The sequence below is a fragment of the Schistocerca gregaria genome, chromosome 6 (genome assembly GCF_023897955.1).
Source record: "Schistocerca gregaria isolate iqSchGreg1 chromosome 6, iqSchGreg1.2, whole genome shotgun sequence".
Lineage (NCBI taxonomy): Eukaryota > Metazoa > Arthropoda > Insecta > Orthoptera > Acrididae > Schistocerca > Schistocerca gregaria.
The window spans coordinates 371,303,313-371,329,577 of NC_064925.1; the positions used below are offsets into that span (position 1 = coordinate 371,303,313).

Genomic DNA, 26,265 nt, shown 5'->3' on the forward strand with positions numbered 1-26,265 from the left:
TGACAGTGTGTGGCGGAGGGTACCTTGAGTACCTCTACCGGTTCTTCCTTCTATTCCAGTCTCGTATTGTCGTGGAAAGAGGGATTGTCGGTATGCTTCTGTGTGGGCTCTAATCTCTCTGATTTTATTCTCGTGGTCTCTTCGCGAGATATACGTAGGAGGGAGCAATATACTGCTTTAATCTTCGGTGAAGGTATGTTCTCGAAACTTTAACAAAAGCCCGTACCGAGCTACTGAGCGTCTCTCCTGCAGAGTCTTCCACTGGAGTTTATCTATCATCTCCGTAACGCTTTCGCGATTACTAAATGATCCTGTAACGAAGCGCGTTGCTCTCCTTTGGGTCTTCTCTCTCTCTTCTATCAACCCTATCTGGTACGGATCCCACACTGCTGAGCAGTATTCAAGCAGTGGGCGAACAGGAGTACTGTAACCCATTTCCTTTGTTTTCTGATTGTATTTCCTTAAGATTCTTCCAATGAATCTCAGTCTGGCATCTACTTTACCGACGATCAACTTTATATGATCATTCCATTTTAAACCACTCCTAATGTGTACTCCCAGATAATTTATGGAATGAACTGCTTCCAGTTGCTGACCTGCTATTTTGTAGCTAAATGATAAGGGATCTATCTCTCTATGTGTTCGCAGCACATTACACTTCTCTACATTGAGATTCAATTGCCATTCCCTGCACATTGCGTCAATGCGCTGCAGATCCTCCTGCATTTCAGTACAATTTTCCATTGTTACAACCTCTCGATACACCACAGCATCATCTACAAAAAGCCTCAGTGAACGTCCGATGTCATCCACAATGTCATTTACGAATATTGTGAATAGCAACGGTCCTATGACACTGCGGCACACCTGAAATCACTCTTACTTCGGAAGACCTCCTTCCATTGAGAATGACATGCTGCGTTCTGTTATCTAGGAACTCTTCAATCCAACACACAATTGGTCTGATAGTCCATATGCTCTTATTTTGTTCATTAAACGACTGTGGGGAACTGTATCGCAGTCAAGAAACATGGCATCTACCTAGGAACCCATGTCTATGGCCCTCTGAGTCTCGTGGACGAATAGCGAAAGCTGAGTTTCACAGGACCGTCTTTTTCGAAACCCATGCTGATTCCCACAGAGTAGATTTCTAGTCTCTAGAAAAGTCATTATACTCGAACATAACACGTGTTCCAAAATTCTACAACTGATCGACGTTAGAGATATAGGTCTATAGTTCTGCACATCCGTTCGAAGTCCCTTCTTGAAAACGGGGATGACCTGTGCCCTCTTCCAATCCTTTGGAACGCTACGCTCTTCTAGAGATTTATGGTACACCGCTGCAAGAAGGGGGGGGGGGGGGGGGGGGGGCAAGTTCCTTCGCTTACTCTGTGTAAAATCGAACTGGTATCCCATCAGGTCCAGCGGCCTTTCCTCTTTGGAGCGATTTTAATTGTTTCTCTATCCCTCTGTGTGACAATCTAGAGAAGGAACTACAGTGCAGTCTTCCTCTGTGAAACAGCTTTGGAAAAAGACATTTAGTAACAAAGACATTTACGTAATAATAATACGAACACATTGTTAACATAAATAAATCTATTCAAAACATCCAATAGCATCCATTTCACCAATTGTTTTTATAACTGATTCACGATACACACATTGGCTATATCATCCAGAAATTAAATCGTTTTTAAGTGGTCGACGAAATATCAAATATTAATACACAGCCTCACAGCTCTACTTCCACCAGCACTTCCAGTCTTACCCTCCAAACTTCACAGAAGCTCTCCCGCACTCGTTGCGGGACTATCATCTCTGGAAGAAACTATGTTGAGGAGACTTCGCTTAGCCACAGCATAGAAGACTGCTTCTCGTATGAATATTTCACTCTGCTGCAGAGTGTGCTCTGATCTGAAACATTCCCGTCAGATTAATACTTTGCTGCCAGACCGGAAATAGAACACGAAACCTTTGTCTTTCGTGGACAAACGTTCTTACCTTCTGAGCTATCGAGCCAACACAATAGCAGTCCCGGTAAGGCACACATTTTTAAATTCCAAGCAATTTTCAAAACAGAGACAGTCCGCTGAAGAGTGCAACGTTCATGCATAACTTAACAAACAAGAGACACGATTGCATAGGCGAAATGAGAGTTATAAACCCAGAAAATTACTCCAAACACTAATAAGAAAGCTCCAAATAAAGGTGTTACTACCATTGGTCAGTCTACTGCAGAAATCGACATGCCGTCAGTGGAGAGTAATTAATAAAAATTCTGTTTTAAAACAAGGAAGCACGATTTTACAATATAAGATTATGCGGTCCGAAATCTTTGCAACAATACAAGGTGTTCCAAAATAATCTTTACAGTTTCGACCACATACATTTTCAAAAAGTGGTATAGGCACAAAGGTGCGGTTCGAGCTATAATGCTCACACACACCTATAAGTTTTAGTAGTCTTGTAACAGAATTCAGTGTGTACGTCATTTGCAGCACGCGGCACCATATTCGGGCCCCGAATAAATGTCTCCTGCAGTCGACCTACATTTACATCATTCGCGCGCGAACGCCCAGAAGTCTTCCCACTTCGTGATACTACCGATTTCCTTGGACTTCGTGTGCCATTGTCTGATGGTCGGACGTGATGGTGATGTGCTTCTGTAACATGTATGGAAGTTCCACTGGATCAGGTCTTCAGATTTGTCGTTGTCAACTATCCGAAACGTGCCACAAACAGCATCTACAGCTACATCTATACTCTGCAAACTACCATGAGGTGCATGGTAGAGGGTACGTTCCATTATACCAGTTGTTAGAGTTTCTTCCTGTTCCTTTTACGTACGGAGCGCGGAAGAATTATTGTTTGAATGCCTCTGTGCGCGGAGTAATTATTCTAATCTTATCCTCACGATTCCTATGTGAGCGATACGTAGGGAGCTGTAGTATATTTCTAGAGTAATCATTTAAAGCCGGTTCTTGAAACTTTGTTAACAGACTTTCTCGGGATGGTTCACGTTTGTCTTCAAGAGTCTTCCAGTTCAGTTCCTTCAGTATCTCCGTAACACTCTCCCACGGCTTAAACAAACCTGTGACCATTCATGCCGCCCTTCTCTGTATACGTTGAATATCCCCTGTTAGTCCTATCAGTTAGGGATCCCACATACTTGAACAGTATTCTAGAACCGGTCGCACGAATGATTTGTAGGTAATTTCCTTTGTAGACTGATTGAAATTCCCCAGTATTCTACCAGTCAACCGAAGTCTGCCACCTGCTTTACTCATGACAACCAATGTGATAATTCCATTTCATATCCCTACAGAGTGTTACACCAGGTATTTGTATTATTTGGCCGATTCTAACGGTGATTCATTAATATTACAGTCATAGAACACTACTTTTTTCGGTTTCTCAAACGCAAAATTTTACATTCCTGAACATTTAGAGCAAGCTGCTAATCTTTGCACCACGTCGAAGTCCTATAAATATTTGACTGAATAGTTATGCAGCTTCATTCAGATTCATTTTCTTTCAGATTCAGATTCAATACAGATAAGTGCATCATCTGCAAAAGGCCTGCTTTTACTATTAATAACGTCTGCAAGGCCACTAACATACAACATGAGCAACAGGGGTCGCAACACACTTCTCTGGGGCACACCCGAAGTAATGTCTAGATTCGACGATGACTGTCCATCCTGGATAACATATTGCGTCCTCCCTAGCAAAAGGTCCTCAATCCAGTCACAAATTTTACTTGATATCCCATATGAACGTAATTTCGACAATAAGCGCAGTTGCGGTATTGAGTTAGATGCTTTTCGCAAATCAAAACTACAGTATTTACGTGGTTGCCTTGATCCAAAGATTTCGGTATGTCATGTGAGAAAAGTGCGAGTTGAGTTTCACACGGTATTTTCTAAATCAACGAAGGCTGGCATTGAGGAGCTCATTCTGTTCAAGATAGCTCATTATGTTTGAACTCAGAATATGTTCTAAGATTCTACAACAAATCTTTCTACCTATCCCCATTTTTGAAATATGCGTGATCGGATCACGCTCTAGCCTGTGAATATATGAGTCTGCGTTTGCCGAATGCTTTGCGAACGTTACCTGCCCAAATGTGTATTGTCATCAACGAAGTACGAAGATGGTGGTGTTACCGTATGGGAGTTTTTTCGGTGGTAAGCATGTGATCATCTTATTGTCATCTTATTGCACTTAAGAAATCGGTAAATACTTAAATATATACATCAAAGAAAGTTTTGCATCACCCCGCTTCTCAGAACTCCTGAGATAGACGTTGACTGTGGATACTGTGTCACAGACACAGTCCCTTTGGCTGTTCAGAGATGCCATTAAACCCGCCAAAAGTCATAAAAAAACAATTCATGGGCAGCGCATATTAGATTCAGGTGGTCCGACAGCCGAACAGTTCCAGTCATTCCATCAGGAAGGAAGTACACGGCTCGTGTTGTCTGTTCAACCATGCCTAGACGGTCAATACCGCGGTTCGATCGCTTCCGCATTGCTACTTGTACCAGGGCGCTGATGACCTCGATGTTGAGCGCCCATAAAGCCCCAACACACCACCACCACATACTTGTACCAGGATAGGCTCTCAACAAGGGAAGTGTCCAGGCATCTCGGAGTGAACCAAAGCGATGTTGTTCGGGCATGGAGAAGATACAGAAAGACAGGAACTGTCGATGACATGCGTCGCTCAGGCCGTCCAAGGGCTACCACTGCAGTAGATGACCGCTACCTACGGATTATAGCTCGGAGGAACCCTAAAAGCAACGCCACCGTGTTGAATAATGCTTTTCTTGCAGCCACAGGACGTCTAGTTACGACTCAAACTGTGCGCAATAGATTTCATGATGCGCAACTTCACTCCCGACGTCCATGGCGAGATCCATCTTTGGACCGCTCAGGACTGGCATCACATTCTCGCCTCCGATGAGTTTCGCATATGTCTTCAAGCAGACAATCGTCGGAGATGTGTTTGGAGGCAATCCGATCAGGCTGAACGCCTTAGACACACTGTCCAGCCAGTGCAACAAGGTGGAGGTTCCCTGCTATTTAGGGGTGGCATTATGTGGGGCCGACGTACGCCGCTGGTGGTCACGGAAGACGCCATAACGGCTTTACGATACGTGAATGTCAATCCCCGAGAGATAGTGGAACCATATCAGCAGCATACTGGCGAGACATTTGTCTTCATGGACAACAATTCACACCCACATTATGCACATCTTGTGAATGACTTCCTTCAGGATAACAACATCGCTGGACTAGAGTGGCCAGCATGTTCTTCAGACATGAACCCTGGGAGGTATTGCAAAAGGTCTGTTTATGGGCGACGTGACCCACCAGCCACTCTGACGGATCTACGCCAAATAGGAGTGGGACAATTTGGACCAACAGTGCCTTGATGAACTTGTGGATAGTATGCCACGAAGAATAGAGGCGTGCACCAATGCAAGAGGATGTGCTACTGAGTGTTAGAGGTAAGGGTGTGTACAGCAGTCTGGATCACCACCTCTGAAGGTCTCGCTGTATGGTGGTACAACATGCAAATGTGTGGTTTTCATGAGCAATAAAAGGAGAGGAAATGATGTTTATGTTGATCTCTATTCCAATTTTCTGTACAGGTTCCGGAACTGTCGGATCCAAAATGATGCAAAACTTTTTTTGATGTGTGTAAACTCATTTTATAGCACTGCGAATTGCATATAGTAGATGAACAGTGCGGAGACAATGATCGTATGAGCATGCTAATGCAACGTGCCATGAAGCAGCAGCTGTGAGGCAATGGTTTGTGGACAATAACATTCCTGAAATGTACTGGCCTGCTCGCAGTCCCAGTTTGAATGCAGTGGAACACCTTGGGGATATGTTAAAAAGTTGACTTCGTTCCAAACCCCTTCGTCCAACATCACTACCTTTTCTGGTTTCGGCTCTTGAGTAAGAATGACTTGCCACTGCTCCTCAGACATTCAAAAACCTCACTGAAATTGTCCCCAGCAGACTCCACCGTCATAAATGAGAAGGGTGGACACACCCCATATCATTATCCGCTGACAAGAGTCCAGGTACGTTTCATCAGATGGCGTATCTGTGTCTGTAATACACTCATGCTCATAAATTAAGGATAATTGCAGAATGTGATGCCACACAACGTGGCACTACACGAAACTGGCGCTAATCGCATAGGCACATAGGGAACGCACACGACGCAGATCTGTAAGTCCACGGTATTGGTGATAAGTTGAGAAAACCGTCCCGAAACACATATGCTACATAACGCCACTGTTTCCTGCGCATGTACCCAGACATCAATATGGTTATGATCACCATGCACACGTACACAGGCCGCACAACGGGTTGGCATACTCTGGATCATGTGGTCGAGCAGCTGCTGCGGTATTGCCTCCCATTCTTGCACCAGTGCCTGTCGGAGCTACTGAAGTGTCCTAGGGGTTTTAGGACGTGCAGCTATACGTCGACCGAGAGCATCCCAGACGTGCCCGATGGGGTTTAGGTCTGGAGAACAAGCAGACCACTTTATTCACCTGATATCTTCTGTTTCAAGGTACTCCTCCATGATGGCAGCTTGGTGGGGCCGTGCGTTATCATCCATCAGGAGGAAGCTGGAACCCCCTGCACCCCTGAAAAGGCGTACATACTGGTGCAAAATGACGTCCCAATACACCTGACCTGTTACAGTTCTTCTGTCAAAGACATGCAGGGCTGTACGTGCACCAATCATAATCCCACCCCACACCATCAAACCACTACCTCCATACAGGTCCATTTCAAGGACATGAAGGAGTTGGAATCTGGTTCCTGGTTCACGCCAAATTTAAACCCGACGGGAATCACTGTTCAAACTATACCTGGACTCGTTTGTGAACATAACCTGGGACCAATTTTCAATGACCATGTACTGTGTTCTTGACACTACGATTTACAGGCTCTCCTGTGATGAGGGGTCAGTGGAATGTACCTTGCAGGTCTCCGGGCGAATAACCATGTCTGTTCAGTCGTCTGTAGACTGTGTGTCTGGAGACAACTGTTCCAGTGACTGCGGTGAGGTCCCGAGCAAGGCTACCTGCAGTACTCCATGACTGTCTGTGGGCAGTGGTGGTGAGATATCGGTCTTCTTGTGGTGTTGTACACTGTGGACGTACCGTACTGTAGCGCACGGACACGTTTCCTTTCTGATGGAATTGTTTGCCATAATCTTGAGATCACACTTTGTGGCACACATAGGGCCCATGTTATGACCTGCTGTTTTTGACCAGCCTCCAGTCGCCCTAGTATTCTACCCCTCACAACGTCATCAATATGTGTTCTTTGAGCCATTTTCAAGACACAGTCACCATTAGCACGTCTGCACACTTACTCGCTGCACCGTACTCTGACATGCACCAACACACCTATGCGTATGTGGACTGCTGCCAGCGCCACCGTGCGACGAGCGCAGGTCAAATGCACCGCAAGGTCATACCCCGAGGTGATTTAAACCCGCAAACCGCCCACCAGAGCGTTGTTTCACAATGTACCAGCATTATCCTTAATTTATAAGCATGACTGTAGGTTGCGACACGGAACTCTGAAGCTTTGTATGTGAGTGACAAGGAATACCTGTTAAAATTACTTAAATATTAACAGCGTGAAGAAAAGCATTGCAATAGAAACTGAATAACTTTGTTATTGCTACTAGAAAAAGGTGTGAATGATGAGAATTCTAGCCAATTAAAAAGTTTAAAGGGTTTCGCGTGATGCGTATTATTTGTTATATATGTACCACTCGCTAATAGCCGCGGTAATAAAGGTAGCAATTTTGTTTATTGCCTGCCCAAGTCATCATTTTTTCCGACTGATAATGTTGCCTACGACGACCTCAGCTCACCTGCTGCATGGCTGCCCTCTACACGCAGACGGCCGCACCGCGCGAGCTGCTCTGGAGTCAGGGCGACCCCTGGCCCAGCGAGCTCTGCCCAAGCACACGCCTGCGTCTCTCCACCTGCAACTGCGTAAATCACAAGACAAACAACTAATTACGACAGCGACTCGCTGCTCACGAGTGACACATACGGGGTGACGAATATTGAATTGTATGAAATAAAATCGTCATAACTTCTGAACAGTTTGCGCTAGGACGTTCAAACTGCCCGGTGGGCCGCGGGGCTGATGACAATTAGTATGCACTGTATGGACCCCCCTCCCGGATGTTGAACTTCACCGTGACATGTACCCTTCCTTCCAACTGTAACTTGGCCTTGTTCCTCCCCTCCCTAGGGCCCCCCTCTTCATCTCCCCTCCTTCTCCCAGAGCGGATTTTCCTCCTTCCCCCCCCCCCCCCCCGAGTCCCTGCCCCCCATCCTCGCGTCTTTCCCTCTTCCGTGCACCTGCCACTCGCCTCTCACCCTCTCTTCACCTTTCTCCCTTCTTCCCTTCTCCCTCATCTCCTTGCGCCTGGCATATCCTCCGTTTTGCTCATCGCCATCAGTGTGCTAAGTTAGTGTTGTGTTTGATTCTGTTCTCTTGTGCTTCAAGAGGTGTGATTTTCATTGTGTGCTGGACTTGTACATAGTGTTACTGCCAGTGATTGTTATATGCTACTCCGTCCGACGATACTTTTGTGCTCCAATCATCCGTCCCCTTGTGTTCTTTTAATTGGCCCAGTGTGTGGTTTTTGTGTGCGCCACTTTTTTACGGTTTTTATCTCCATTTTACAGTCACCCCTTTTTGTCTATTACCTTCCATAATGTTCCCCCTTTTTTATATCTATGTCCACCATATTTTCTCCTTTATATTATTTTTAAATGTCTTCTTTTGTATATTCTATGTCTTTCTACTGAAGAGCAGTGCATATGCTGCTGCCAGCCCACCCCGATAGGGAACTGAAATACAATAAAGAAAAGAAACTGTATGATTTGGTTTAGCGACGAAGCCCACTTTGATTTGAATGGGTTCGTCAATAAGCAAAATTTGTGCATTTGGGGGACTGAAAATCCGCATTTCACGATCGAGAAGTCTCTTCACCCTCAACGAGTGACTGTATGGTGTGCAATGTCCAGTCTCGCACAATATGTAAGTATGTATATAGTGAAACCAACAAAGCCTTTCCTTGTAAGCACTCTTCTTTGGACGCTGGCCAAGGGTACTCATATTTCATACTTGAAAGACTCCTTGCAAATGTCACAAAAACACCAGTCGCTCATTTATAAATTACATTGGGTAATAAAAATTACGTACGCTACTTGCATGTCTGCATGGACATTCATGTATTTTCCTTACGCTTTAACTGAACTGTAATGTACAGTTGCTATAAAATACAGAAAAAGAAAAAAACAGGAATTTTCTGTCAAAAGATGCTAAAGCTTTCTCTTATGTACACACGGCTGGCTGACGACTACAAAGAAAAAGGGAAAGTGTCAGCCACCGTGAGAACAAGTGAAAGCTAGTTAACAATCTACAGTGTGCTTTATCGATTCCATCCTCTCCCACCCTGCCCTCCTTTCTTTCTCTCCTGTGTCAGTAAAAGATCCCGTCTGCAGTCGACCTACCCTCATCAAGTTTCCTAATGAAATGTATATTTGATATACTGCAATGCATAAATAACCAAAAATTGTCAATGCTGTCGTCCTATATCCCTCCACAGCTATTTTAATTAAAATTTTAAAACTTTTTCGGTAGTTACTATTACGGAGTTTCTAAAAAAAAGGTAGTACCAATCAACACTAAAAGATGTAAATAAAACTCCAAAGTAAGGCTGCCTAATCCTTGCGTAATTAAAATTTGCCATGTGGAAATAGGTAAGCCCTCGTCAGCCTTTGCCGTGTATAACTATATACAAAATATAAATAATATTATTGTGAACACGTTGGCATAGGGTTGTCTTAAGAAAAGGGGACAAAAAATTTAATTACATAGGTCTTAGGGTCTTAGGATCTTAAGATCTCAGACTATGAGTCGAGAGCTCGCAGTGGATCAGCAACTGTGAATTATTACTCAAGTTATTTCGCCCTAAAACAATTATAGAATGACAACATGTGTAGACCAATAAACAGAGTGTGTGGTTGGTTCCGCGGAACTAATGCAGAAGGGTGAGTTGGCGAAGAGAAGAATAGTGCGTACCAGACTTCTGCATCCACATCTATACAAATACTCCGAAAGTCACCGTAAGGTGCGTGGTGGAGGGTACCCTGTACTTGTCATTTACTTCCCGTTCCATTCGCAAATAGTGCGAGGAAAAAACGACTGTGTGCACGCCTCCGTATGAGCCCTAATTTCTCCTATCTTATTTTCGTTGTGCTTACTCGCGATGCATGCTGACGGCAGCAGAATAGTTCGGCAGTCTGCTTCAAATGCCGGTTCTCTAAATTTTCTCAATAGTGTTTCCCGAAAATAACTCCGCTTTCCCTCCAGGGATTCCCATTCGAGTTCCCAAAGCATCACCGTAACACTTACGTATTGTTCAAACCTACCGGTAACCATTCTAGAAGAACTCCTCTGAATTGCTTTGATGTCTTCCTTCAATCCGACCTGGTACGCATCCCAAACACTCGAGCAGTACTCAAGAAAAGGTCGCACCAGAGTCCTATATGCAGTCTCCTTTCCAGGTGAACGACTTTTTCCTAGAATTCTCCCAATAAACCAAAGCTGACCATTTGCCTCCCCTACCACTGTTCTCATATGCTCGTTTGACCTCATATCGCGTTGCACGTTACGCCCAGTTTTTTAAACGCTTGATTGTGTCAAGCTGAACGCTAGTAATACTGCATCCAAACATTACAGGTTTGTTCTTCCTACTCATCCACATTAACCTACATTTTTTCCACTTTTAGGGCTAGCTGCCGTTCATCACACCAAGTGGAAATTTTGTGTAAGTTATCTTGTATCTCACTACAATCACTCAACTTCGACTCCTTACCATACACCACGGCATCAGCAGCAAACAACCGCAGACAGCTGAAACCCTGCCCGCCAAATTGGTTGTACAATAACTGGAAAGCTACTTTAATACACTCCTGGAAATGGAAAAAAGAACACATTGACACCGGTGTGTCAGACCCACCATACTTGCTCCGGCCACTGCGAGAGGGCTGTACAAGCAATGATCACACGCACGGCACAGCGGACACACCAGGAACCGCGGTGTTGGCCGTCGATTGGCGCTAGCTGCGCAGCATTTATGCACCGCCGCCGTCAGTGTCAGCCTGTTTGCCGTGGCATACGGAGCTCCATCGCAATCTTTAACACTGGTAGCATGCCGCGACAGCGTGGACGTGAACCGTATGTGCAGCTGACGGACTTTGAGCGAGGGCGTATAGTGGGCATGTGGGAGGCCGGGTGGACGTACCGCCGAATTGCTCAACACGTGGGGCGTGAGGTCTCCACAGTACATCGATGTTGTCGCCAGTGGTCGGCGGAAGGTGCACGTGCCCGTCGACCTGGGACCGGACCGCAGCTACGCACGGATGCAAGCCAAGACCGTAGGATCCTACGCAGTGCCGTAGGGGACCGCACCGCCACTTCCCAGCAAATTAGGGACATTGTTGCTCCTGGGGTATCGGCGAGGACCATTCGCAACCGTCTCCATGAAGCTGGGCTACGGTCCCGCACACCGTTAGGCCGTCTTCCGCTCACGCCCATACATCGTGCAGCCCGCCTCCAGTGGTGTCGCGACAGGCGTGAATGGAGGGACGAATGGAGACGTGTCGTCTTCAGCGATGAGAGTCGCTTCTGCATTGGTGCCAATAATGGTCGTATGCGTGTTTGGCGCAGTGCAGGTGAGCGCCACAATCAGGACTGCATACGACCGAGTCACACAGGGCCAACACCCGGCATCATGGTGTGGGGAGCGATCTCCTACACTGGCCGTACACCTCTGGTGATCGGCGAGGGGACACTGAATAGTGCACGGTACATCCAAACCGTCATCGAACCCATCGTTCTACCATTCCTAGACCGGCAAGGGAACTTGCTGTTCCAACAGGACAATGCACGTCCGCATGTATCCCGTGCCACCCAACGTGCTCTAGAAGGTGTAAGTCAACTACCCTGGCCAGCAAGATCTCCGGATCTGTCCCCCATTGAGCATGTTTGGGACTGGATGAAGCGTCGTCTCACGCGGTCTGCACGTCCAGCACGAACGCTGGTCCAACTGAGGCGCCAGGTGGAAATGGCATGGCAAGCCGTTCCACAGGACTACATCCAGCATCTCTACGATCGTCTCCATGGGAGAATAGCAGCCTGCATTGCTGCGAAAGGTGGATATACACTGTACTAGTGCCGACATTGTGCATGCTCTGTTGCCTGTGTCTATGTGCCTGTGGTTCTGTCAGTGTGATCATGTGATGTATCTGACCCCAGGAATGTGTCAATAAAGTTTCCCCTTCCTGGGACAATGAATTCACGGTGTTCTTATTTCAATTTCCAGGAGTTTAGTTCTCAGTGACTGTTCAATGAACTTGATAAAGATCTGGTGGTACGGAAATTTTCCTAAATTACACAAATGACATGAATGCAGCAGAGCGTTGAGTACAGATTGGCTCATGATAATTGCCACCCACAACACCTAGGTTGCCCATATGATAGTTTGTAGGAAGAGGGGTGGGGTGGGAGGAGGAGAACCGAGGGTTTGAAGTATTTTGAACATTTAGGAAGATGAGTGGTGAATTGTAAGTAGCCATAAAGAAGTTCTAATTCCGAACTTGATAAGAACCTGCGTTAATACAGTCTTTTAAATCACTTTCTTGAAAGAAAAACATCTGACAACATTACATTTTTTTTTGTTTTCTGAGAGCTAGAAGGCGGGGCGGGAGTTTTGCAGCAGCGCTTGCCCACGGGTATGGAAGCCATTGTGTATCACCAATTGAAGGTGCATTTCAACATTCTATAGCAGCAAAGACTTCAGAAAATGAGACAATATGTGTAGCGGACTTACACATTTCTGTGATGGTAGTAAGTGGCTTTCAAGCCATGACTCAACTGAACCCTCAAATACACTCTGAATCACAATACTAAAAACCCCATCGCTGATTTCCTTTATTGATCATTATTATTGGATGTGATTAGAGCTTGCTAGTAGGTAACGAGCCCGATTTAACTTGTATTAATTGTTCATTCTCTGAAGGCTGTCGGCGCAATGGCTGGTGGGAGTAGCTTTCCACGGAAATTCACCTGTTCCTCTCGCTACCAATGTTGGATTTCAATTTTGAGTGTCTTCATTAAATACATTAATAAATTTAAACCATTTCAAATTCGGTTACATTATAACTTTTCCTTCATCTTTAACTCCATGTGATGCGTCTGCTATCGTTTACGTGTATGCAAATGCATTCAACTCTGTATCGGCTGCTAGCTAAGGTGCATACCACTGGCTGCGGTGGGAAAGCTTCACCGACCGTCAGCCAGTACACCTAATAATTAATACCCAGCAGCCGACAGTCCGGTGATGATTACCTTTGTTTTCATACTCTGGAGCATAGTCTTCGAAGATGGAAAGAACTTTGTATGGAGTAAGACTGCATGACTATCAGTGCCGTGACCGACAGGTTTGAATACTTCAACCTATCAGTGTTAAAATTACCTTAGAGTTTCCCAGTTGTGCATAATAGTGCACATTTTTATCTCCAGAATAACAACGAATTAAAGAAATTACGAAATTAAAAACGTTCGATAAAGGTGTCATGTATTCTTCCGCGAAAAGTATTGTTTGTACGACTGAAAAAACAATAGTCCAAAGCCGGCCGCGGTGGCCGTGCGGTTCTGGCGCTGCAGTCCGGAACCGCGGGGCTGCTACGGTCGCAGGTTCGAATCCTGCCTCGGGCATGGGTGTGTGTGATGTCCTTAGGTTAGTTAGGTTTAAGTAGTTCTAAGTTCTAGGGAACATATGACCTAAGATGTTGAGTCCCATAGTGCTCAGAGCAATTTGAACCATTTTTTTGAACAATAAGCCAAGAATACAACTATGCAGTGCAACACTGTCGAATTGGGCGACGTGGTGACGATAATGATGTTGACGCGGCGCAATCAATATGCTATCACTGACGTCACAGCTGGCCTTGTATGACAGCGCGTTTACGTAGTGGAATGAAACCGAAAATGAAAACATTCGCAAAATGATACGTTTCACAGAAAGATGAGATTTCTGTGTGGGGACGTAAGACTAAGTAATAGCGATAAAAATAAAAATAACAAACACACCCAACAGTGTACAGACGAATTCACTTAGCTATATAGCTACATTTTTGCGGGTAACTAAAACAAAATTAATATAAGTAAACCTATCTTTCACTTAGCTATGTAGTTAAATTTTAGCCAGCAACAAAAACAAAATTAATATAAACAAGCCTATCATGTTCCGATCTAAACATAATTTCTGTATGCGCTATTTTTCGGTAATGGATTAATGCAGTTTTCCAAACCTGGCGCTTCGTTTTGACACAACTGATACAATTCTACATTACATCTGACTTATACACCGGTACTCATATCTACACCAAGCACGAATCTTTCCCTCCATTATCCCTTCAGTTTCATTTCCTCACGTACGCGTTGCGTACTGAAAACATAAGCAGACGGTGAGAGATGGCGGCTTCTCTATCGATGGAAAGCAGAGGTCAATTCTAGTGTCCGATTCCACACGTCGGCTTCGAGCAATGACGTTATCTGAGACAAAGACGTTACATAGAAACAATCTTTGAAAGTAAACAACCGAATGTAGCATATGACATAATTGCAATCACAGGCAATTGGATTAATTACGTAGCCAAGAAAATAGTGGAAAGAATTAAAGTAGCGTAACGAAAATAACAGAAAAAAATAAATATACATGTCTGCAATAATTTAATATTGCAATTTCTGTGAGTAAGAAAAGCACTGTTATCTTTTAATCTATTGCAGTATAGCGAGTTTGAATTCGTGGTATTATAAAATAGCGTCAGTACATAACAATTATCGAATCTAAAAGGATTACTGCGGGAAAGTGGGGGTTTTGGGCAGGGAGAAACTTAAATGTAACACAACGAAAAATGAAATAAATGGCAACACACAATGAAGCGCCAAAAAAACTGGTATAGTCATGTGTATTCAGATACAGAGATATGTAAACAGGCAGAATATGGCGCTGCTGTTGGTAACCCCCCCCCCCTCCCCCTATAAGACAACAAGGGTCTGATACAGTTGTTAGATCGGTTACTTCAGCTACAATGGCAGATTATCAAGATTTAAGTGAGTTTGAATATGGTGTTATAGTCGGCGATGGGACGTAGCATCTCCATGGTAGCGAACAAGTGGGGATTTTTTTCTCGTACGAACATTTCACGAGTGTAACGTGAATATCAGGAACCCGGCAAAACATCAGATATCCGACATCGATGCAGCCGAAAAAAAAAAAAAAAATCCTGCAAGAACGGGACCAACGACGACTGAAGAGAATCGTTAAAACGCGACAGAAATGCAGCCCTTCCGCAAATTGCTGAAGATTTCAATGCTGGGCTATCAACAAGTTTCAGTGTGCGAACCATTCAACGAAAAATCGATATGGGTTTTCGGAACCGAAGGCCCATTCTTGTACTCTTGATGACTACTCGACAGGAAGCTTTACGACTCAGATGGGCCCATCAACACCGACATTCGACTGTTGATGACTGCAAACATGTTGCCTGGTCGGACAGGTCTCGTTTCAAATTCTATCGAGCGGATGAACGTGTGTGGGTATGGAGACAAGCTCATGAATCCCTGGACCCTGCATGTCAGCAGGGGACTGTTCAAGCTGGTGGGTGCTCTTTAATAGTGTATGGGTGTGCAGTTGGCGTGATATCGGATCACTTGGATCCATTCATGTCCATTGTGCATTGCGACGGATTTGGAATTTCAGCGAGACAATGCGACACCCTACGCACACACACACACACACACACACACACACACGCACATATATATATATATATATATATATATATATATTATTTACTCCCGTTATCTTCAGTTCGTTTGGATATAAATCGTGGATAAGTAAATAATGGCGTGAATTGTGATCGTAATTTTACCATATACTACATTCATTTGTTTACCAATATCATCCGCTCCTTTCAATCCAATGAGTGGAATCGGACCCTAGAATTCATCCGAAAGCAATAGGGAGTAGCCTATCGCCAACTTCATGTGAACTGTAATTTCTTCCCACGGTGACAAAGTGTACAATGAATTCGCACCTGTCACTGAAACTTTTAAAACTTCAGATTTAGCAGCACACTAAAAATGGACTCATTTCTGTATTAAAATTGCAGCCCCTGACTTATGGGAGACGGCGGAATTTGTTTTTTCTATTCTTGTGGGCGAGGCACATGTAAAACGAGTGTCTTCTCTGATGAAAAACTAGTCAATGAACGAAACAATCTTGAGATGAAATCTGTGGAAAGTGAAATTTTTGTTAAAATAAACTATAATATGATCTGCTCAGAGTTCTGTCAGCGTGTTCTACATGAGAAGCAACTTCTCAAGGCCACTACATCTGGCAATAAATATGTCCAACAAAATCAATGGAGCACTAACTTTCACCAGTGTATAAGACAAACTCTATTAACGTTTAAATATTTTATTTTTCAAGTACCGTTATGGTATTTGTAGTTCAGTTTCGAAGTGACGATAAAACTGACGAATAGCACATTTAATATACAGCTATTAATGTGCTACCTTTTGTCTGAAGTGTCCAGACTTGTGACTTGCCAAAGGTGGCAATGCTACGACCAAACGATGCTCTGGAAAGAACACCGTCAGTTGCGGAATGATTATTTTGACAGCAGTTCCTAACCCAAAAAAATTAAGACAGCAGCAATGTCTGTTTAGTTTCTGTATTACTCTCTCGCTGTTAATAATTCCCGGGAAATTTTTTCGTAAGCTCTGGGTAGTGACTGCTATCTCGCTATAAAGTAACTTGTCGTAGACCATTGATAAAGTTAGATTACCAGTAACTAAACAACTTTGCGACATTCAGGAGATGACTCATTGAGAACTTACGACAGTTGGTTGCATATTTAGCAAAACAACACATTTCAGTGACTGCGGAGAAAAGGATGTTACGAAATAACAATAATGTATCGTTACTTCGGCTGAGCTAGATGGACGAGTGGGGATTAGACTGCGGTACAAAAGGCGAAAGATTTGATTTTTAACTCTATCGTTTTGTTGCTCTCTCATGTATTTTACAAACGTTGGCTTTCGCTAACAAGAATAAGATAATAAACTTAAGAATATGCAATTAAAAGTTGTGAAGTATGATATCAAAAAAATTAAATTGTACAAAGAGACCAAAACGTAGGGATCTGAGGGCGTCCCATCATACTCACGGAGGGACAAACGACAATTATAGAAAAGTATAGCCGCGTTCTACATATTCGAGGGTAATTTCCAAGAATGTTTGCCTATCGAAGACGCGATGTCCAAACGATAGATATCGAACGTGCGATTGTAAATCGATCACACGACTGTGCTGGCAGGTGATTTGAGCTTGTTTATAGTGGTCACTACAGCAACGACAAAAGATGTGCGTTACTAAAATACTTGTAAGTACAAAGGAAACGACTTACCTCACTCATCGTCGACGTTGTAATGAGAAAGCCCATTTGATGTGTATGCTGCGGGAAGCATTCCCTTTTTGCCGTAAGCTGGGTAGACTCTGCCAATGTCACGCAAAAACATGGGTAGAGTGTCACAAGCGTCAACTTGTCCCTGCAACTGCAAGTTATGGAAATACAAATACTGAAACAAGTAAAGGTCGTCTCTTTCTCTTGCATTCCCTTCTCTTTTAAGGGAAGATTTCACTGACTGCCACAGCCGAACGATGTTCTGCGTGTGCACACTAGGGTCATCCGAAGGCACAAACTCTGCAGATAGGTTGACGAACTCGTGGTTGAATCCTTCTGCTTTCAGAACTCGTCTGTAATCTCTTTGCTACCGAACACTATAATGTGCTTTATCAAATCGACTAAATTTGCCTTGTCTCTGGACATGACTATTACAACAAAGCACTTCCGGGACTCTCGTTCTATACCACCGAATACCTAAACATGTTCGATTTCATTCTTTAAAGGTCGTCCTCTCTGGATTTTCCTTCTTGCTATGTGCGATGTGTCAACTTCAACAACATTATTTGGTCCACCGGTCGGTACACTGTCGTTCGTCACTATTACATAACACACTTATCTGAAAACCCCGAAATAGTCGCAAACGGAATTAGTAGATAAGTCAGTTTCCGATGCTGTTGCGTGTAGGGTGTAGTCCCTAATCCAGCAAGATACAAGAATTATGCTGGTCTGGATCGATAATTTGGAGTAGTCAAACCATGTATTCTTCCTGATAGCCGTTCATTTACCACAGTTTCCGCGGGACCAGTCTACACAGTCCCTCTTTTGTGTTCCGGTATTAGTCTATAGTCCCGACAAAAATTCAAACAATTTTCTACAGTGCATAAGCATGGAATTACAGTCTTCCACGTGAGGCAATCGGCCGGAGAAACGTCAACAATACCCGACATCCCACTCACTACCGACATAAATCGTCTTGGTTTCCCTAGCAAATCACAAATAATTTATCACAACGTCCGCCACCACAGTGGCGTGATCGATTTACAAAAGGACGTTCTACCTCTATCGTTTGGACCCCGCGGCTTCGATAGGCAAACATTCTTGGCAGTTTCCAAATCGAGACAGGTGGTAACCCTATTTGGTTGTCTTTCAGATTATGTTTTACACTGGCGAACAAACTGTCAACATATAAACTATTTGGTGAGATTCATTCCCTCATATCTGTTAGGTGTACGCCATATTCAGCACATAAAAATCGTTTATAGGTATTAAATTTAATCTAACACTCAGCATCCAATGTTTCGACTCTTGTCTCATGACGTAAGAATGTAAATGTTCAACGCCAATTTGCCTTTGTCCCTTCCCTAAATCACTCTGCTTCGGTAAAAGCAAGCAATACCATAGGACAAAAGATAAATTAGATGTTTTCTTAAAATAGATAACGATGCAGTTATGAGGGTCGCGAGGACAATAATTGAACAGCGAAAAAAAATACCTTCTACAACAACTTAATTATTAATAATTTTAGAAAGAGCAAACAGATGTCAATTGGGCAATAACATTAACAAAGCATTTTGCGCATTGACTAACGGGAAGAGATTGCGCTACAAATATTGAACCATCAGTACAAGTGATTTTAAATCAAATGTTCCTTTCAGTTTACCTTTGCGCTGGGAAATATCATTCAGAATTTAGCTGTTCTCCGAAACAACCCATTAGTCGCGTTTAGACACGAAAAGGCGGCATAACAATACGAGGATCGATTGTTTTCCAAAGATACTAGCCGAACTGTTAGCAATAATATAATTTCTGTGCAGCAACTTGACAGGCGGTTATTTGGTCATTATAGATCAATGCAACAACAGTTATACGTATTGCCAAAAATGCCAGTGTCTCAGATATGAAAAACGATCGGAGGCAAATTACAGTTACGCTGAGCGATCTAGAGCTTTTATCACTGACTGCAGAACCACACGTTAATGGTTATCTTTCCAGAAGTTTCTTCTGTCGCAATACTTGGAAAATGTGCAAGAAGCATTTAGGACAATCTATGTTATCTAATCCAAGATATGTCTAGCTGAACAAGAAGTTGGCCGTTACTCCGGTGGTCCTGTAGTACTGGTAGTATTTATCGCTAAAAATACTAGCACAGCTTACTATACATGGCGGTAAAAAAAGAAGGGAGATGGTACTACAGACTTACGCTGCACGTTGTTTTGAAGCCAGAGTACGTGGGGCCTGTCATGATCATAAATAGCCCAAAGCACTAGCAGACTATTGTTTACCATTGTTCCTGTTCATTATTTCTCTATGGTGCACGCAAGAACTGCTTTAAATACTAAAAACTACAACCGAGCGAGGTGGCACATTGGTTAGCACACTGGACTCACATTCGGGAGGGCGACGGTTCAAAGCCTGCGTCCGACCATCTTGATTTAGGTTTTCCATGATTTCCCTAAATCACTTGGCGCAAATGCCGGGACGATTCCTCTGAAGGGGCACAACCAACTTCCTCCCCCATCCTTCACTAATCCGATAGGACCACTGTTCGGTCCCTCCCTCAAATCAATCAACCAACTAAAAACTACAGTGCTTACGTGAATAGCAAAGTGTCAGAAAGGCAATTTCGAACGTTTTCCTGCTCGTAAACGCGTGTTTGTTCTAGCAATACGACCTCATTAATGTAACTTATTTTTTGTTCATATATCTCGAATAAACAAGAAGAAAAGGAAGTGATTTGCAAAGTATGCTTTCAAAATCCATTTAATTCCACTTTTACTATATTTATATCGATAGCAAACTAAGTCGGACCTCCGAAACCAGTGCTTGTTTGCTTACTGGTATTGCTTTTTGTTCGTTACATTTTCAGATTTCAACTCGTATGCACAACTTTTTTAATGTTCACGTTTACAAAAATCTTACCTACAAGTTGCTTGCTAGCCCATAAACGTGTGCAATGTCGGATGACGCAAGGCTTGCTGTCGGTAGCTTGAGTGTGTCAACAAAGGGAACGATTGTTTAAATGTCGAAGGAACAGAGCAGCATACAGGAGGTATTCATGGAGAAAGAGTTCTTCTTTCATTAGATTGTCAGTGCATTATTAGTTTTATTGTAGTTTACACATCTCCTCACTGAAATCTTATCTATGATGCTTCATTCAGTGTGTGAGCAATAACAGCAGTTTACAACATAAAAATATATATATTCCAGCATCGTGAAATACTATAAACGTGATTAACGAAATGGTGTCAAACCATTAGACCTCAAGAAATGGATATTTTGATTTAACATTTATGTTTTGCTTATTTTTCTGGAATATTTCTAGCCAGTAAATCTGTCAGTTTTTCAGGAATAACCAAACGTGTCACAATTGGAATGTACGTCTCCTTTGATCGTTTGCGTCAGTTCACTTTTGAATTTGATTGTGCGGTTTCCCAAGTACGAGACGTCTGTACCATACTTTATGATATACCAATAGTTAATCATATAGTTTCAAGTGCCACATACCAATCATCATAATGACGTGGAACGAGCCATTTGACATTGATTTTTTTTTTTTTTTTTTTGTAAATGTACCTTCTTACTAATCATGTATTACAGTTTTATTTTTTAATTGAAGATAGACAGATGTTAGCAATTCCAGCCATCACCATTTACACGTTACAATGACAGACCGTCTTCGGCAGAATAGGACTTGTCAAAGAGAAATGTTTTAAATTTGTTTTCAAATTTTAGTTTGCTATCTGTCAGGCATTTTCCTAAGAAAATCCTAAGAAATTTTGGTCTTATGTCAAAGCGGTAGGTGGATCAAAACAAAATGTCCAGACACTCTGTGACCAAAATGGTACTGAAACAGATGATCACAGACTAAAGGCCGAAATACTAAATGTCTTTTTCCAAAGCTGTTTCACAGAGGAAGACTAGACTGTAGTTCCTTCTCTATATTGTCGCACAGATGACAAAATGGCAGATATCGAAATAGACGACAGAGGGATAAACAGATTAAAATCGCTCAAAAGAGGAAAAGCCGCTGGACCTGATGGGATACCAGTTCGATTTTACACAGAGTACGCGAAGGAACTTGCCCCCCTGCTTGCAGCGGTGTGCCGTAGGTCTCTAGAAGAGCGTAGCGTTCCAAAGGATTGGAAAAGGGTACAGGCCATACCCCTGTTCAAGAAGGGACGTCGAACAGATGTGCAGAACTATAGACCTATATCTCTAACGTCGATCAGTTATAGAATTTTGAAGCAAGTATTATGTTCGAATATAATGACTTTTCTGGAGACTAGAAATCTGCTATGTAGGAATCAGCATGGGTTACGAAAAAGACGGTCGTGTGAAACCCAGCTCGCGCTATTCGTCCACGAGACTCAGAGGGCCATAGACACGGGTTCACAGGTAGATGCCGTGTTTCTTGACTTCCACAAGGCGTTTGACACAGTTCCCCACAGTCGTTTAATGAACAAAGTAAGAGCATATGGACTATCAGACCAATTGTGTGATTGGATTGAAGAGTTTCTAGATAACAGGATGCAGCATGTCATTCTCAATGGAGAGAAGTCTTCCGAAGTAAGAGTGATTTCAGGTGTGCCGCAGGGGAGTGTCGTAGGACCGTTGCTATTCACATTATACATAAATGACCTTGTGGATGACATCGGAAGTCCACTGAGGCTTTTTGCGGATGATGCTGTGGTATATCGAGAGGTTGTAACAATGGAAAATTGTACTGAAATACAGGTGGATCTGCAGCGAATTGACGCATGGTGCAGGGAATGACAATTGAATCTCAATGTAGACAAGTGTAATGTGCTGCTAATACGTAGAAAGATAGGTCCCTTATCTTTTCGCTACAAAATAGCAGGTCAGCAACTGGAAGCAGTTAATTCCATAAATTATCTGGGAGTACGCATTAGGGATGATTCAAAATTGAATGATCATATAAAGTTGATCTCGGCAAAGCAGATGCCAGACTGATATTCATTGGAAGAATCCTGAGTAAATGCAATCCGAAAACAAAGGAAGTAGGTTGCAGTTCGCTTGTTCGCCCACTGCTTGAATACTGCTCAGCAGTGTGGCATTCGTACCAGATAGGGTTGGTAGAAGAGATAGAGAAGATCCAATGGAGAGCAGCGCGCTTCGTTACAGGATCATTTAGTAATCGCGAAAGCGTTACAGAGATGATAGATAAACTCCAGTGGAAGACTCTGGAGGAGAGACACTTAGTAGCTCGGTACGGGCTTTTGTTAAAGTTTCGAGATCATACCTTCACCGAAGAGTGAAGCAATATATTGCTCCCTCCTACGCAAATCTCGCGAAGAGACCATGAGGATAAAATCAGAGAGATTAAAGCCCACACAGAACCATACCGACAATCCTTCTTTCCACGAACAATACGAGAGTGAAATCGAAGGGAGAACCGATTGAGGTACTCAAGGTAACCTCCGCCACACACCGTCAGGTGGCTTGCGGAGTATGGATGTAGATATAGATGTAGATGTAGACTGGGTAAGAGATCAAAACTTCCGATTGGATAAATGATCAAAACTTTTGGACGTAGTATTTTGAACCCCTGTTTATACACACACAAATATGTGACGTAGTGAATCTCATTTTTTTTTCTGGTATTGTAAATATGAACATCACTGTTCCTGTTGAAGTGCAGTGCATTGTTTACATCAAACTTCGTAAGGGAAAAACTATACAGTGAAGCGGAGAGATTGCTACTCACACGTGCCGAGGAGCAGGCAAGAGCAATAAATAGTTCACATAAGTTTTCGACCAAGGCTTTCTTCAGAAAGGAAACACAGCACACACACAGACACACTCACACACACACATTCATGTAACCAAACACACAAAACTCACACGCACACATTATCCTATCTCCGGCTCTTCTAGCCAAAATATTTTTAAAAAAGAGAGGAAAGGTGAACAAAGAATAATTATCGCCGGGAGGAATTTAGGGCTTGAGATGCTACACCAACAATAAGCGCGGTCATGTAGGAGTACGTCATGCAGGGACGAGACCGTTGATGAACCGTAGCTCGGATGTAGATGCGTTTGTGGTTTGAAAGACAATGATAAACGCAGGAATGAATAAAAGTAAACAGCGCAACAATAATTCATGTATACAAAAGAAAATATTGCTTAAACGGCTCCATTTACGAATGTAATGTGGCTTCTCTAAACTTTCGATTACGATCGAATGAATTTGTACACCCGTAAACGACGCAAGCTGGCATTTTTGATGAAACAACAAAGCGTCAGATGCTATTTGGGAAACAATGGCAAAAGTCGATAGTTATCCCCAACGGCCGAAACTGGGCACAAGCGCGTCAGAACGACATCACGGGTAAGTGTCATCGCGGCGAACCATAGAGATGTACCTAATGTTTTGGGCTACTGAATGTGACGGACGTCGGCTTCAAATTTTGGACGTAATGGCAACTCCTCTCTGTTTTTACCTAATGTTACTATCATGAAAAAAAAACTGACAGTCGAAAGCACAAGATGTAGCCATAGTTTAACATAACAGTCGCAACGCTCCGTCTCGTTTTTGTTACCCACAGCGACAGCAGCGCCCCAAGGGGCCGGCATCAACACTTCTGAATACGACATCGCATGAGTCGTTTATATTGATTTGTAACATAGTTTTACAAAACGGGGTGTATGCAGTCTCATAAAAATGGATTATAACTAAAAAAACACCACACTTGTCATTATATAGTTGTCTAAAGGTACTGAGAGGTACGATACGGAACATTACTGTGCAGTTTATTTAAGATTCTCTTGTAACGTACAGACATTTACGGAATAATGTCGTTTTCCTTTAATAAAAAAATGCTAGTATACACCGGAAGACCTGTCTTTTTGCATAAAGAAGTCGTATATCTACTCAACAAAGCAGAGTTTTGTTCACGACACTTTCAGCCATCTCAGTAGATGCGGAACGTAGGAAACCTACATCGATTGTAATACGTACATTATTTAACGTACCAAATAAGCCACCACAACTGTAGCTTAAGGGATGACCACACAGACGTGATAATAAATCGTCAATAGCATAAAACTGTTTCCCAGCACAGACGAAACCAGTTGTACAATTGTTGCTAAATTTGAGTTATAAACGGCAAAAATAATCGATAAATTGGCTTTTGAAGCAAAATTAATTATAGCCATTTAAAATTATTAGTGTGTTACAAAGTCGAGTGAAGTGTAAGAATGGGCGAATCATCACACTCTGTACAAAAATTTAAAGTATTGAGGTAAGTGCCTATGATAATAACAACGCACAGCAACAGAAATATATCGTTTACACTTTTAGATAAAGCACTAATTTTGATGACTGAGACGCTGCCTGTAATTTTGGGGAGTTTCAAGGGCTGTGTCTTTGAAGCTTGCAAATCCTGTTGTCCATTTCAGGGGCGGTGGAATGAGGGGGGGGGGGGGGGCTATGGGGTCTATGGCACACACACCCCCCCTCCCCCACACCCAATGGATAAAATGACTTCGGAAATCAGCAAATATATTACGTAAACAGATTCAATCATTTTTATAATTATGTAGCAATATAGGCTGCAATGTATTGCAAACATATTTTAACAATAGACTAAGAGAGACAAATAGCTTACTATCTAAACCAATAAATATCATTTAACTTAAAATGAGAGTCCTATAATTTATTAATATGCACTGGATGTATATTAATGTACGAGTACCACTTACAATAATCAAAAAAGCCAAATATGCCAGGAATGGCTACCAACACATAAATTGCTGATCCCAGACAAAAACGTCGAAATCACCGGATATCTGGGTCAAATCGTATTGTTTTCCCTAGCTAATATGTACTGTAGCCACGTTTGTACCCTCCAAAACAATTACAGAAAACTAAGATACACCTTATTTTACCAGTTTGTCAATTGAGGACCCCAAACCTCCTTTTGTTGAGCGATATTCCATTCCCCCAAACCACCTCGCCGTTACCCCCCCCCCCCCCCCCCTTGACAGGCTTCTAGAATCGTCCCTGGACCAATTCATCGCAAATGTCCCCGACGCTGAGGTGCCTTGAGACTCTTTCTTAAGGCTGGCCATTAGATTGTTTAGTCGTCCGATGGCAACATGAGACTTCCAGTATGGTGTGTAAGACCTCAGTAGGAAACGCCATTGAAATAAAAATGTACTGTTTGAGATTGACTATGAGGTGAAAAGTAGATGAACAAAAATGTGAAGTCAGACTTGAATTAGTGTAAATTGATTTGTTATCATGTTTTTATGTAACAAGGGGTGGGAAACTTCCTTTTATGTTCTTGTCAGGTCTGATATCGGCATTTACATTACTTTAACAAGGTGTGTTCCTGTCACAGTTGATAACTCATTTTTTAATGATCCGTGGAAATCTCTCGCTGAGGGAGTATGCAGTTGTAAATCGGCAATCCAAAAAGTCTTACGCATGATTTAGAAGTTGTTCTTATGTGCACACTTTCCAGACAATATAAAACGAAGTTTGGCGTCGTAAGTTTGACAGGGCAGCGCAGAAGTATTTGCGAATGGTTAAACGCTCTTATTCACGATGAAATACAGGACACGAAGTTAAATCAAAAGAAATACAGAGCTTTTGTAGAATACTGGTAAAAATTGCCATATTGAAGATGAA

At 42.9% G+C, this 26,265-nt stretch overlaps 1 protein-coding gene across 10 annotated transcripts in view; it reads right to left on the reverse strand.

Moving 5' to 3' along the window:
• The window catches only part of LOC126278677 (nascent polypeptide-associated complex subunit alpha, muscle-specific form-like), a 125,258-nt gene extending 105,786 nt beyond the window's left edge, over positions 1 to 19,472 (reverse strand). For 4 of the 10 annotated variants that reach the window (XR_007550766.1, XR_007550767.1, XM_049978923.1 and 1 more), the window contains exons 1-2: positions 19,273 to 19,381; positions 7,922 to 8,041 (exon numbers count right to left, since the gene is read on the reverse strand). Coding sequence is in view for 7 of the 10 variants with exons in the window: in XM_049978923.1 (XP_049834880.1) it covers positions 7,922 to 7,930 (9 nt within the window). In the remaining 3 variants the exon portion in view is untranslated. Of the gene's footprint in view, positions 1 to 7,921; positions 8,042 to 19,272 lie in introns of all 10 variants that reach the window. The other 6 variants (XR_007550768.1, XM_049978921.1, XM_049978920.1 and 3 more) reach the window with 6 other exon arrangements.
• Positions 19,473 to 26,265: the final 6,793 nt, after the last annotated feature.